We start from the raw sequence: 12,108 nt of genomic DNA, 5'->3' as shown, positions 1-12,108 counted from the left end.
CGGCGAACAATGCCGTGGCGTACGCCTGCCGGGAACAATGGCCCTGCACTGGTCAGTAGGGTCTCTGATCGTGAATGAGCTGAGACAATCTACCCTGTCTCGCATGGAAGCGGAGACATTGGGTTCCTGGCCTGCTCGGTCCCGGCCAATGATGACGACGAGGGAGGGTGCATGTCTCAGACAGAAAGTCCAGATGCGGTCACTGGGTCGACACGCCCACGACGCCTTGGAGAATTTTCCAAGACATGGAGAGCGCCTCGCGCCTTTGGCTGGCGTTTGCTAGCTGAAGCGGACCCCCGGTTGTCGTCGTGCCGGGGCGGTGGTGGTTGACCATCCCCATCCATGCCCGTGCCTGGCCGGGACGCCATCGCCAACATTCCAGACCACCGCCGTCGATTCCTCAACGACGCCACCTGATTGGCTCACGACGCATTTTGCATGCCTCAGCATGGTTGACGCAGCACACCGCTCGCCGGTAGACCACGGGTTCTTGGTTCATTCTTCTTTTTTTATTGTACTAGTAGGGTATAAAAAAACTTGAAACGCCGCGAGATATGTAATCGCCCACCTTTATAAAAAGGGACAAAAAAAGAAAACCCCTTGCTGTAATGTACATTGCGTCTCCCCATTCCCAAGCATGGCGAACCAAGTAGACTTTTTTTCTTCTCAAAATCCCCCGCCCAAGCATAAAAGGGGGATGAGTCAGTGGGCTGATCTAAACCCCTTGTTCCTGGCTGGAACGCTTGGCCCACGCGTTGCCCTTTGGTTGCTATTCTCGGATCACCGAGATTTTCAATATTTCCGCTTCGTTCGCAGCCCACGCAATCTTAGACCATGATGCGTCGCAGACCCTCCGTGCCGCCCAGGACGCGTCTCCCGGTAACGGCGCAGCGGCCCTGACCACTTTCCCATTTGCCGGCCTTGGTCTCCATAAACGTCTCCTGCTTGGGATGCATCCCTTCGATCCACCTGTGAATACAAGTATAACAGTAGACCACCCCGGTCTGGCAGGCGGTCGGGGTCACGATATCCTCGAGGCAAATGGGGCAGCACGCCGAGTCTTCAGGGAATGAGACGACAAATATGGGCAGCCGGGAGGGTTTGGCGACGGGGGCGTCTTTGGCAGCAATTTCCGTCTCCGGCGAGTCAGTGGCCTCATTGTCCGCGCCGGCAGCGTGCTTTTCGTCTGATGCCGTCGAGCTGGATTTCTTCAGGTGCTTGCCCAGGAGGCCGGAAATGATGGGAGGGGGCAGCTCAATGTTCTCGGTCGCCTTGCGCGTCAGCTGCTTGGCAAAGTCGGATTGGTACCACCACTCGAGAAACTTGAGCGCGAAAATGCTCATGGGCAGGGCAATCGACAGGCTCGAGAGCACCTTGGTGCCCAAGTTGCGAGGCGAGAAGAGCGACTGTCCCGGTCGGTTGTCGGCCGTCGACTTGGCCGACAGGGCGTCAATGGCCTGGTAGTCGGCGGCCGTCATGCGGCGGAGGCGGGTGCCGATGAGCCACATGAGCGGGCTGTGGAACTTTGTGCGGTCAAACAGGTAGGCGAGGTTGAACGCCAGCATGGCAAAGTAGTAGCCTGCGTTGACGGAGGGGTATATGTTGGTGAGAAACCATCGGTAGTAGTGGATGAAGCGGTCACGCAGGGTCGGGTTGTCGGGCATGCGGGTGTAGGCAGCGCCGAGCAGGGCGCGGGGCGCGTTGACCTCGTGGGCCTCGTCGAGCTTGCGCTTGAGGTAGGGGACGCCGACGAGGACGGCAAGGTTCATCCAGACGTCGCGGGTGGTGAGGCGGAGGGTGTCGCGGACGAGGTGCGGCGCGGCCATGCTGGCGCGGGGCACCTCGGCGCGGAGGGCCTTTTCGCGCTTGAGGCCGTAAAAGTGCTCGGTGAAGGAGCCGCCGCGGGAGCGCAGGTAGTGGCGCTCGACGAGCAGCATGAGCAGCGCGTGCAGCTCGTCAAACGAGTTGAGCGCGCGCAGCAGGTAGCGCGGGTGGCGCTGCGTGGCGACGGTGAGGAGGTAGCGCAGCGTCAGCGGCAGCAGGTGGTTGAGCTGCTGCTCCGACAGCACCTCGAAGAGCGAGGGCTTCTGGTCGTCAAAGGTGCCCCGGAGGGCCGTGACGAACTCCATGCTGGCGGATGGGATGTGATGGCGGCAGGTTGTTGCGTAGGATTATGGCGTCGGAGTCGGCCGAGGCACAGCCAGCAGACGGCGTTTGAAGCCGCGACGGGGCGGCGCACGAAGAGCAAGTCGAGAGGAAGCTGTAGTCGGTAGTGGACAGTCGTAGATTCGTATCAAGGCATGGCGGTAGAGAAGCTTTCGGATGGTGACGAAGAAGCGATTGATGGAAAAAGGGCTGAATAATGATGCGTGGAGGGTGTCTCATGTGAAAAGGACCTCGGCAGTCGTACGGGGCCGAAGCTCTAAGCTGCGCGGGCACCCGCAACCGGCGGCGGTCCGGGGCACTAGCGCGACCTGTAGCGAGCTGCCAATAGCGTGTCACAGGCGCTGTAGGTAATATGGTATCTGTCAAATTTCCCCTGTAAGACGCAGTAACGCCCTGTAACTAATCGGACATGTCTCCGCAAAATGCAGCGCCAGGTACCCGCCTGGAAGTCCTCCATGGAGTTCTGGCAAGGGCGCCGACGAGTCCGTGTCCCGAGGTCGTCGCAGCCAGTCAAATTGCGCGTTTGTGTCGAGTTGGATCAAGACTCAGACATTCACTCATCCCAACACACAATCAGTCTCCCATCTTGCCCTTTTACTCAACTATACAGCATCGTCAGCAGCGTGAGAAGCTAGCAGACTCGCTTCATTTTTCCCTGCCATCAACTCTAGGATATCCACGCATTCTACCCTCTGCCTTCGCCAACAGAGCTCGGCTATATACCCGGCAGCTGTCCACGATCCATCTCGCATTCCATCACCAACCTCGTCGTCTCCCTACTCACCTACAAAGCCAATCGTCAAGATGGATACCGACGCAAGCCCAAAGGAGCGCATCCAGATGTTCCTCGACTGGTCCACCAATAGCAACACGGTAAGAAAGCACGCCAGCAGCACCCTCCCTCCCTCTCTCATCTCACCTCGCTAAACCGCACCTCATCAACCCAGAACTGGCAGAGTCGCATCTCGCCTTTTGTCAAGCTCCAGTCAGTCAAGCCCGACGGGCCGCACCCGGGCGTCACCTTTTCCTTCACTGTCGACGAGTGCCACAACAACGCCAGCGGCAACATGCACGGCGGCGCCATCGCCACGCTCTTTGACTGGGCCACGTCGATGCCCCTCGCCCTCGTCTGCAAGCCAGGCTACTGGAGCTTCATGGGCGTCAGCCGCAAGCTCGACGTCTCCTACCTCCGCCCCGCGCCCGTCGGCACCGAGTGCCTGCTCGAGACGGAGATTGTGTCGGTCGGCCGCAACATGGCCCTGCTTCGCGGCACGCTCCGCCGCAAGTCGGACGGCGCTGTCCTGGCGACGTGCGACCACGACAAGGTCAACACGGATCCGCCAGTTTCGAAGATGTAGAGAGGTTATTTCGGAGACGTAATATGGCCACTTTTTTTCTCTCGCCTTGTGCAGCGTTGAATAGATTTTATAGATTTCACATACAACTAAACGGCAGCATAGTCCCTTCCAAAACGTTTCTTTTGTGAACAAGTTTCTGAGCATGTCTTGAAGACTTTACACATACCAGGCAGCATAGCACCGAAATGTTTGTTTTGTGATTTTAACCATTATAGAGCAAACATTAATAGACATCAAAAGCGACGCGCCCACGATGGCAGAGTGGGGGTGGAACCCGATCTGGTACAGCACGGCTCTCCGATGGCGGGGAGAGTCATGACTGATTTGCACTGCGCTGGGAGCAAATCCATCTCGGTAGAACACCATATGCACAGATAGATGGTCTAAAACTCCGTCGAGCTGCACGCCAACTTAAAGCCGCGTTTTCTCTCTCTTAAAGCCATTCCTTGAGCGGATCCGGCAGGGAGGGATGGTGGGGCACCATTAAGTCCGAAGCTCCCCCAAGACGGTCCATCCGTCCATCCATCGTCATCACGCAAACGGCCCCATCAAAAAGTGCACTTCACGCTTCCTCATCTTGCCTCTTGCAAGGACTGAAGCTCATATTTCTCAGTCAAAGAAGACCAAACACGATGCCGCGGCTCACAACGCTGCCCGCGGAGCTCCTACATTACATATTTTCCTGGCTGGACCCCACAGATCTCGGCGCCCTGCCCCGTGTCTGCAAGGTGCTCAACGACTACGTCAAGGGCAACTGGAAGCTGTGCCAAGACGTATACCTCAACCATCTAGTGAGTAAACATGGCAAGGCTGTCGCATTAGAGTCCTAGAAGTAATGTCAATTTCGTGCTTTTTCTTCTTTTTCATCGTACCCTGTTCATCGATTGTCCTGTTTATCCGGGTTATGCTTCTTATCAGCCTTGTTGTTCTTAGTGGCCTTCTTCGTGATTCTTCCCCTGACCAACTCAATCTAACTACCCATGTAGGATAAACCACACAACAGCAATGACATAGACTGGGAGCAGGCCCTGCATGACTTTGCCCGGCTCCAGCTTATATGTCAACGCCCAGCGGCATCAGACAAGGAGCCAGAGCTGGCATTCGTCTACAAGACAGTCACAAACCTACTCTCACGCGCCTCCTCCCGCGGGTACACCAACGACAACTCCAACACGCACAGCGCCTCGCGCAACGCCGATTTCCTGCGGCAGCTCTTTGCCGGCAGCGACTCGACGCGCGCAGCCTTTCTCGAGCGCTCTTTTCTGTTTGACCGCGTGCGCTGCGAGCGGCCGCTCCAGTTTCCTCACGCCCACGACGATCAAAATGGCAACAAAGGCGACGACGACGACGACGACGACGACAACGAGCAGACCAAGACTCACCAGCGCAGCGCGCAGCTCCACTGCCTCTACGGCACGCCCATCCAAAACGTCGGCCGGCTGCGCTCCGAGCGCACCTACCCGTTTGCCTGCTCGACCGTCTACGACATGCGCGGCCACACGGCGCGCACCCGCTGGGGCCCCTTTCGCGACGACGGCTCCGGCCGCGTCGACTGGGAAAAGGTCGAGGCCGTCATGATTGTCCTCGGCTACAACATCCAGTCGAAGCGCTTCGTCGCCAAGCTCTTTAGCGACGTGTGGAGCACGCCGTTCTCGGGATCGTGGGCGCAGAGCTACATGCCGACGCCGACCCCGTCGCCGGCGCCGGAGCTGTCGTCGCTGGAGCTCAGCGATCCGTACGGCATCACGGGGACATGGTACCGAGTATGTGACTTGGCTTTTCTTTTTTTTTTTTGTACACAAATAATCTCGGACTGACAGCCGTGTTTAGGTGGTGTGCTTTCTCGACTACAACGACTTTTTCAACTACAACTTTCCCATGGGCGATCCGTTTCCCACAAACCTGCCGCGGCCAGGCATCAGCGTCGGCGAGGCCACGCGGCTCATCATCCTGAAACTGCGCGTCACGCATATAGAACCGCCAGGGCCAGACGACGGGCAAGAACTCCCCGTCGTGCACTTTGCGGGCGACTCGAGGCTGCTGGACGATGGCTGGGACGCCAACGCGTCCTCTGAACTAAAAGGTGAGCACGACTTTCATCAGGCGCCCCTGTTGAAAGAAGACGTTTCTCGTTGGCTAGTTGGACTGACTCAACAAGCTTCAGGCACGGTCCGCCTGACAAAAGAAGGCGAGGTGCGCTGGACGTCGTCCTCCCTCTACAACGGCGAGGAGCGCTGGAAGAGCGAGGGCGTCCAGGTCGGCGGCGTGCGCTCCGCCCGCGGCGTCGTCGGCTTCTGGTTCGACAGCGAGTACGACGCCCACGGGCCCGTCGGCCCGACCGCCATCTGGAAGGCGAGCGACTCCGAGGCCCCCTACGGCCGCCTCGCCGACATGCTGCCCACGGGCTTCCTGGCGTACAGCGCGCTCGTCTCCGTCGACGACTCGGACCCCGAGGGCGAGATGGACTACTCGGCCGGCGAGGACCTTGAGGAGGAGGAGGAGCTCGAGGTGGACTATGAGACGCTCAGGGGAGAGCTACCTGCGCTGCTGCTGGACGCGAACATGAGCATGGAGATGCTGACGGCGGCGCCTCCGGGAGAGGACGACGTGTGAGGAATTGGCAAAGTAACGAATTGAAATAATCAGGAATAGTGTATGAATAAACATGTTAAACTTATAGTAGCTAGTAGCTTTAGTCAAATGTATTTCCCCTTTTTATTCTTATTCTTCTCATTGATTCTATTTATCCTTTTTTTTATCCTTCTTTATCTTGTTTCTTATTATAGTGATGGAGTTGGGGGGGGGTTTTTAGACCATGACTTTCTTTTGGAGATTAAATTTTGAAAATCGTATTTTTTTGGCTTAGATTGACGGTTAGTTTACTTCTGACACGTACATCCATTCCCTATCATTACAACATCATGGAGTCCCACGGCCTTGGCTCAGCGCTATGCAGTTCTGCAACAGCTTGCCCGCCTCGTGCAGCAGCTCCCACCGCGACTGCCCCAGCGAGTCCCGCAGCACCATGAGCAGCGCTATATTCCCGTTGAAACCTCTCATGTCCTGCAGCTCGCTCGGCTCGTCCAGGCTGGCATGCACAGAGAGATAGCCGCGCATCTGCGCCCACCGATCCCGGTGCGTCGTCGGCTCCGCATACCGCAGGGTCGGCCCCTCCAAGGCGTATCCGTAGCACCAGATAATCAGCGCCGCGAAGTAGAGGACCCACGGACGGTTGAGCAAAATGTCGTTTCGGACCTCGTACGGTTGACCAGGCTGCGACCGCACCGGCACGTCCTCCTTTCGTCCGATCTGGTCGGGCGCCAGTACGAAGCGAAGGACCTTGAGCGCGTAAAAGGCGGCGTCGCGGGCTTTCGCCGATGGTGCCCAGTCCTCTTTGATGCGCCGCTGTGCGGCTGAAAACTCATTTGCGCCAACCGGTCGGCCCAGCAGTCGCTTGGCACCTGCAAAGATTTGGCAATCGACAATGTCGGCGTGCATAGCCATGTGCGCCAGGTGATGCAGCACTGTGCGGCTCTCAAACATGGTGCATATCTCCGTGTCCACTTCATCGTCGCCGTATGGGTCTCGTGGCGGCTCTTTTCCTGTCAGGAAACAGTCGAAATCTGTTTTCCAAAAGTCATATGCGCGTGTCAGTGCAGTCCGCCACTTGTCTCGGCCGCCAGGCGTATGCGCCATGCCGCCACCGAGAACATTGGCTTGCAAGTCGCGCTGGTTTAGATGATATGTCACATTGAGCAGACCTGCCATGAGCACGCCTCTGACGAAGTAGGTTGTGTGCACGTGCTGCTTGTTGAGGGTTTTCTTAAGCCCTTCCAGAAAGGAGATGGGCGTCACGCCCTGCTTCATGAGCCTCTTCTCTACCCTGCTAAATTCAGCACTGCTCGTGGCGGTCCAAAGCGAGTCGTCGCAGGGCAGTGGTAAGCGCATCTCATGAGCGGCCATGACAGCTGAATGACCGAACATGGTCGCATGGAGCGAATCAATCGTGAACGCCGCGCAAGCAGCTCGTCTAGTTGACTCATTGATGATCCATTGTTCCCACTGCTCATCTGCAGTCTTTGCGGGTGCGGAGCCACCTGCATGAATCGGTGAATCAGAAGACGATTTTCCTATCAAGCTGCGACCACGCCGCATGAGGGTAATGGTGGTGGCGTGGTGAATGTGCGCTCTTTCATGTAATTCTCTCGTCGAGCACATCTTCTCATACAGTTCTAGGAAGATGAGCGTTTGAAAGACCCATAGCTTCGCCGGGGGGCGGAAGCCTGGATCCATGAAAACTTCCCACCGCAGGTGCGTGACGAGAAAGTTTGAGAGGCGCACCCCTGCCAGGGTCACTTCGGTTCCGCGCTTCTTGTCCAGACAGGCAGCTCCGATGGCCATGATTACCAAGAGTAGAATCGTCGGTGTTTTGTCGGCGACAAAGGTCGGCTTGTGCAGGATTGGCATCTGAGCGCTAAAGTGCTTCCAAAATGACCCGATGTAGGCTTGCATCATTCGCTTGCTCAGCATATGCTCACTGCTACTTCTGTCGCCGGAAATAATAGAGTCTTTTGTGTGACAGAGATCGTCATTTTCGTGGCCGTGGAACCGAGCTTTTATGTAGTCGAACAATTCTTGGCTCCTGGTGTCAGACATGCTGGCTTCTGGCATGTTGGGTTCCAAAAGATTGTACACCGACATAATTTGCTGCGGTCCTATTTGCTGGATTGGGCCAGACTGACTTCCAAAATAGGAGTTGCTATTTGGGTTCTGATTATGGTTGAGATCCCCATAGCTGCAGCGCCAGTTAGCTCGAGTTGTCTTGGGCAAATGATCAGGTTCCTTACTTCATCGACGCTGCTGGCAGCATCCCGGTTCCCCCGCCAGAAGCATTCGACGCAGTATCAAATAAATAGGCCATAAAGTCTTCAGGCATGCCGCCAGTGGGAGATTTGTGAAGCCCAGCATCGGCACCAAACACTGGCCCGGCATCTCCCAAGGGCATGGGTTCATAGAGAGCCATCTGGTTCATTGCTGGCGCAGTTTGGAGGGGAGTGCTTCGCCTCTCCGGTGCCTGCGTATATCTTGCTGTTGCTAAGCCGTAGCCCATATCGACCTGATGTGGGTTGTGATTGGGAAGATTTTGAAGTGGAACTTGGGTTCCTCCTCTGGCGACAGTGTCGGCGGGAACCATGTGAGAGCCTGTAGCATTGCTGCGAAACTGTCTCGTCGCAGCGGTCACTCGATATCCATCGTTTACGGCAAGCACATGAGCCTGTTGGGTATACCCCTGCGCGTGCATGGGGGCCTCCGGTGTCTGTGGTGAAGGTGAGCGAGCTTCAGCGGCGTTGGTGTCGACTCCATGAGTCCCTTTGGCGACATGTCTGTCTAAGTGACGCTTGAGCAAGTCGGGGCGGACAAAGGTACGGCTGCAGTCGGAAAAGTCGCAGCGGAAAGTCTGGGGTGAGTTGTGGTTGAGCTGATGCCGCTGACTGAGACAGCAGGGTCAGCCTGAGACAAGATGTCGGGATGGTGTCCAGGGTTGCTTACAGATGTTCTGCGCGCGAATAAACCTTGCCACATGCATCTATTTCGCAAGTGAATCTCTTTTCGAGACCTTTTCGGCTCTTTCTCTTGCGCTTCCTTGCAGGACCTGGGCTCGCCATGCCATTGTGGGGGCTCAGTGAGCCAGGGGGGTCAGACATCTTCAGCACCAATGCCGCTGGGTTTTTGCCTCGTCATGGACAGTGTCTCATTGCGTATGATTTGATGGCGTCAATGCCTGGCTGCCGTCACCCAGTTGATGGCAGGTCGGCTGAGCTGTGGCTTATCCAGACGCGGCAAGAGACGGTGCTCTTGTAGCGCGTGGAGTAGGTAGGTTCAAGATGCACCAGTCTCTTCCTTGGAGATGCAGGTCCTGTTCCGATATTTGACGGCGCAACCATCAAAACGATTGCTCGGGCGGGCTTGGTGAGGACTTGGTGAGGACAATTGGTGGTTGGTGACGAGGGCGAGAGATGGCCGAGGAGAAGGGAGCCGAGCTCCGGCCGTGGAGGAAGCGGTACGAATTGGGGGACACGGTTTCAGGGTCGTTGTAGATATGGCATATAGCACGTCGCCGTTGCGTTTCCTAGTTGATTCTAGATAAAGAGCAATGTTTAGTGAAGAGAAGTGAGGCGCATCTCTCTCTGGTCTGAAAAGACACTGGGACGGCCGGCTAGCGAGTGGGGGCACGGCTTGATGCTCTTTGCAGGCACTCCGCAATCCGTACCGACCGGCACAGCGCCTGAGTGGCTCTGGGGTCTGGTGGTCGTAGTGGCGTACGTACGCTCCAGGATGGCTACAGGGCGCAGACGGCCCTAAGCCTGCGCCAAGAGCCCCCAAAGCCCGTGCAGCCGGAAGCCTGCAGGCCCGTGTTGTTGCAGCGGCAAATACTACCTAACGAAATAGCCGGGGCAGTGCCCCAAGTCAAGCACCTTGTTGCTTGGTTGCTTGGGTACAGTACTGGGAGTAACTAGATACAGGCAGACCTCCCACAGCCCCCAGTCGGCGTCTCCGGAAAGTCTGCCGGGACGTTTCGCAACCGCCTTGCGCCTCCAGGGCAGCGGCATATGACGGACAGACCGCGTAGGTTGGGAGCTTGGTTAACGTACGCGGCCGGCCATCCGGCTACACAAATTCAGGGCCAGAATCTCAAAGTTTCGGTACCACCGCTGCCGCCCCACCCAGCACACGATGGTCATGACAGCTGGCGGGCTGCCGGTTGGAGAAGCAGAGTTGGAGACGGCCATGCGGGGTATCAAGGCGTGAGCCGCCATCACAAGGTAGGTAGGTAGGCAGGTAGGCAGCCAAGTCTATATTATGCAGCGCATTCTGTATTCGGCATCATTCTCACCATAAAGTTGTGTAAATTACACGCCCAAAAACTACGACTGCGTACGTAGTGGGATGTAGTACCCCGATTTGTGTAGGGTACCTCTTTCCTAGGTATGCCTCAACACATGAACTCTAGCACAGATCATAGCATGGTAGCTAACCTGGGTATCAATCGCGACATGTTGTTTCACGTTGAACAATTTGCTGACAATTTGATGATTTTGTTTCTCTACTCGCAACTTTTTTGTTTGGCTTGTAATCGGTCGTGGACAAACGCCATGGTCTACGACGTACGCGCTTTGAACACGTGCATTGGGGGCATCTACATATAAACATCGGACGCCGGGCTCAATTGAGCTCTAGAGACCTCAATGACACTCCTCAAACCTCGCCTTGTAGTTCGCAAAGACAACGGCTTCTTGTAAGCCCAACCAGTCATCAGGAATGGCCAGACGATACCGCGGCACAGTGACGTCTCCGCCTCCAGAATGCGGGGCAAGAACAGGTACACTGTTGGACCACTGGAAGGGCGGTTCGACAGGTCCGATTCTACTAATTTACCGCTTGTTTCTGGCAGCAGTCAGCTTCAGCGCTTACAGGAACATCTCGCAGTGTTTTTCTCACTTTTTTTGCCCCTCATTTGAGTTCAACGGCTTGCACGCCACGCATCACTGGTACCTTGTTACTGTTGATGCCCCACCGCGATTTGCTGAGCGAGTCACACGCCTGCCTATCAGTAGGTACGGCTTACCAGTACAGCGTCTTGCCTGGTGCTTTAGCGTCCCACCCTGCAATTTTTGGCCGCCCTACCAGTACAGTCAGTGAGTGTACCAGTACTGCGGTGCAGCCTTACCTGCGCCAAAGTGCGTCGCTCGCACCGCCGCCAGTTTCCTCCTCTTCCTCCTCCTCTTCAACTTCTGTCTACACCAGCCGCGAACCACTCGCCATGCCCCCCAAAACCTCTGCCCGAGGGCAGGATGACAAGCCAGACGGCCCCGCTACAAAAGAACGCCCTTCAGCATCCTCCGCAAAGATGCGTCGCAACGCCAGCCAGACCAGCAACAACCAACCTCGCGAAGCGCCGACCAGTGCGCCGACTTCAGCGCCCGCCCCTGGCTTGTCCGAGCCCGCGCCTCCTACCGTAAGCTCTCTCTGCTCTTCCCAAACTTCCCGAGTTTGCTGTAATTCCGATCGCGGCCATTTCCGATTTCTGCACCCCGCCTCACGAGAGTGAAAGCTGACTTCTCCCCGCGCCCATAGATCCCCTGGGCCACCTTCGAGCGAGACGCCCTGCACGCCTACCGACGAGAACACGACCTCCCTTCCGCGACGTCGTTTGCGAGCACATATCACCAATACGTCCTCTCAGAAAAAGCCGGCATCGGCCTGTACTCGCCTACCATGGTGCGCAAGAAGAGGGCCCGTCGCCAGAACAAAGACCACCTGGCACTCGCTGTGCGCAAGCACTTTAATGGGGTCGGCATCCAGGAGAACGACGTTATTGTTGAATTTATCAGCAAAATCCGTCATAGCAAGACTGTCAAGCTGATAGGGCCGAGCAAGAACGAGGCTCTGTTTGCCGACTAGCCCGGCTCGAGCCACGCTCGACAGCGCAACGATTCATGACTATGGCGTTTATGGTGGTTTTTGATACCTGGCATTGGGATACACAACAGCTCTTCTCGAAATTACAACAACAAGGATGTTT

The 12,108-nt window shown here is 56.6% G+C and overlaps 5 protein-coding genes across 5 annotated transcripts; 3 read left to right on the top strand and 2 right to left on the bottom strand.

Moving 5' to 3' along the window:
- Window positions 1–827: 827 nt before the first annotated feature.
- LMH87_006890 (uncharacterized protein) lies at window positions 828–2,129 on the bottom strand (the record flags this gene model as incomplete). The annotated part of the gene is made up of 1 exon (XM_056204852.1): window positions 828–2,129. The coding sequence occupies one exon, from the start codon at window positions 2,127–2,129 to the stop codon at window positions 828–830; it is 1,302 nt and encodes a 433-aa protein (XP_056060167.1).
- Window positions 2,130–2,970: 841 nt separating this feature from the next.
- LMH87_006889 (uncharacterized protein) lies at window positions 2,971–3,524 on the top strand (the record flags this gene model as incomplete). The annotated part of the gene is made up of 2 exons (XM_056204851.1): window positions 2,971–3,039; window positions 3,114–3,524. The coding sequence occupies 2 exons, from the start codon at window positions 2,971–2,973 to the stop codon at window positions 3,522–3,524; spliced, it is 480 nt and encodes a 159-aa protein (XP_056060166.1).
- A 632-nt stretch (window positions 3,525–4,156) lies between these two features.
- On the top strand, window positions 4,157–6,137 carry LMH87_006888 (uncharacterized protein; the record flags this gene model as incomplete). The annotated part of the gene is made up of 4 exons (XM_056204850.1): window positions 4,157–4,315; window positions 4,511–5,287; window positions 5,355–5,607; window positions 5,689–6,137. 4 exons carry the CDS (start codon window positions 4,157–4,159, stop codon window positions 6,135–6,137), a joined length of 1,638 nt encoding a protein of 545 aa, XP_056060165.1.
- Window positions 6,138–6,443: 306 nt separating this feature from the next.
- LMH87_006887 (uncharacterized protein) lies at window positions 6,444–9,229 on the bottom strand (the record flags this gene model as incomplete). The annotated part of the gene is made up of 3 exons (XM_056204849.1): window positions 6,444–8,319; window positions 8,372–9,016; window positions 9,075–9,229. 3 exons carry the CDS (start codon window positions 9,227–9,229, stop codon window positions 6,444–6,446), a joined length of 2,676 nt encoding a protein of 891 aa, XP_056060164.1.
- A 2,117-nt stretch (window positions 9,230–11,346) lies between these two features.
- Window positions 11,347–11,987, top strand: LMH87_006886 (uncharacterized protein; the record flags this gene model as incomplete). The annotated part of the gene is made up of 2 exons (XM_056204848.1): window positions 11,347–11,541; window positions 11,661–11,987. The coding sequence occupies 2 exons, from the start codon at window positions 11,347–11,349 to the stop codon at window positions 11,985–11,987; spliced, it is 522 nt and encodes a 173-aa protein (XP_056060163.1).
- Window positions 11,988–12,108: the final 121 nt, after the last annotated feature.

Source organism: Akanthomyces muscarius, chromosome 1, assembly GCF_028009165.1.
Source record: "Akanthomyces muscarius strain Ve6 chromosome 1, whole genome shotgun sequence".
In the NCBI taxonomy this organism is placed as follows: Eukaryota; Fungi; Ascomycota; class Sordariomycetes; order Hypocreales; family Cordycipitaceae; genus Akanthomyces; species Akanthomyces muscarius.
The sequence above is the reverse complement of the archived record's forward strand: the minus strand, read 5'-3'. Positions and strand labels throughout refer to the sequence as shown.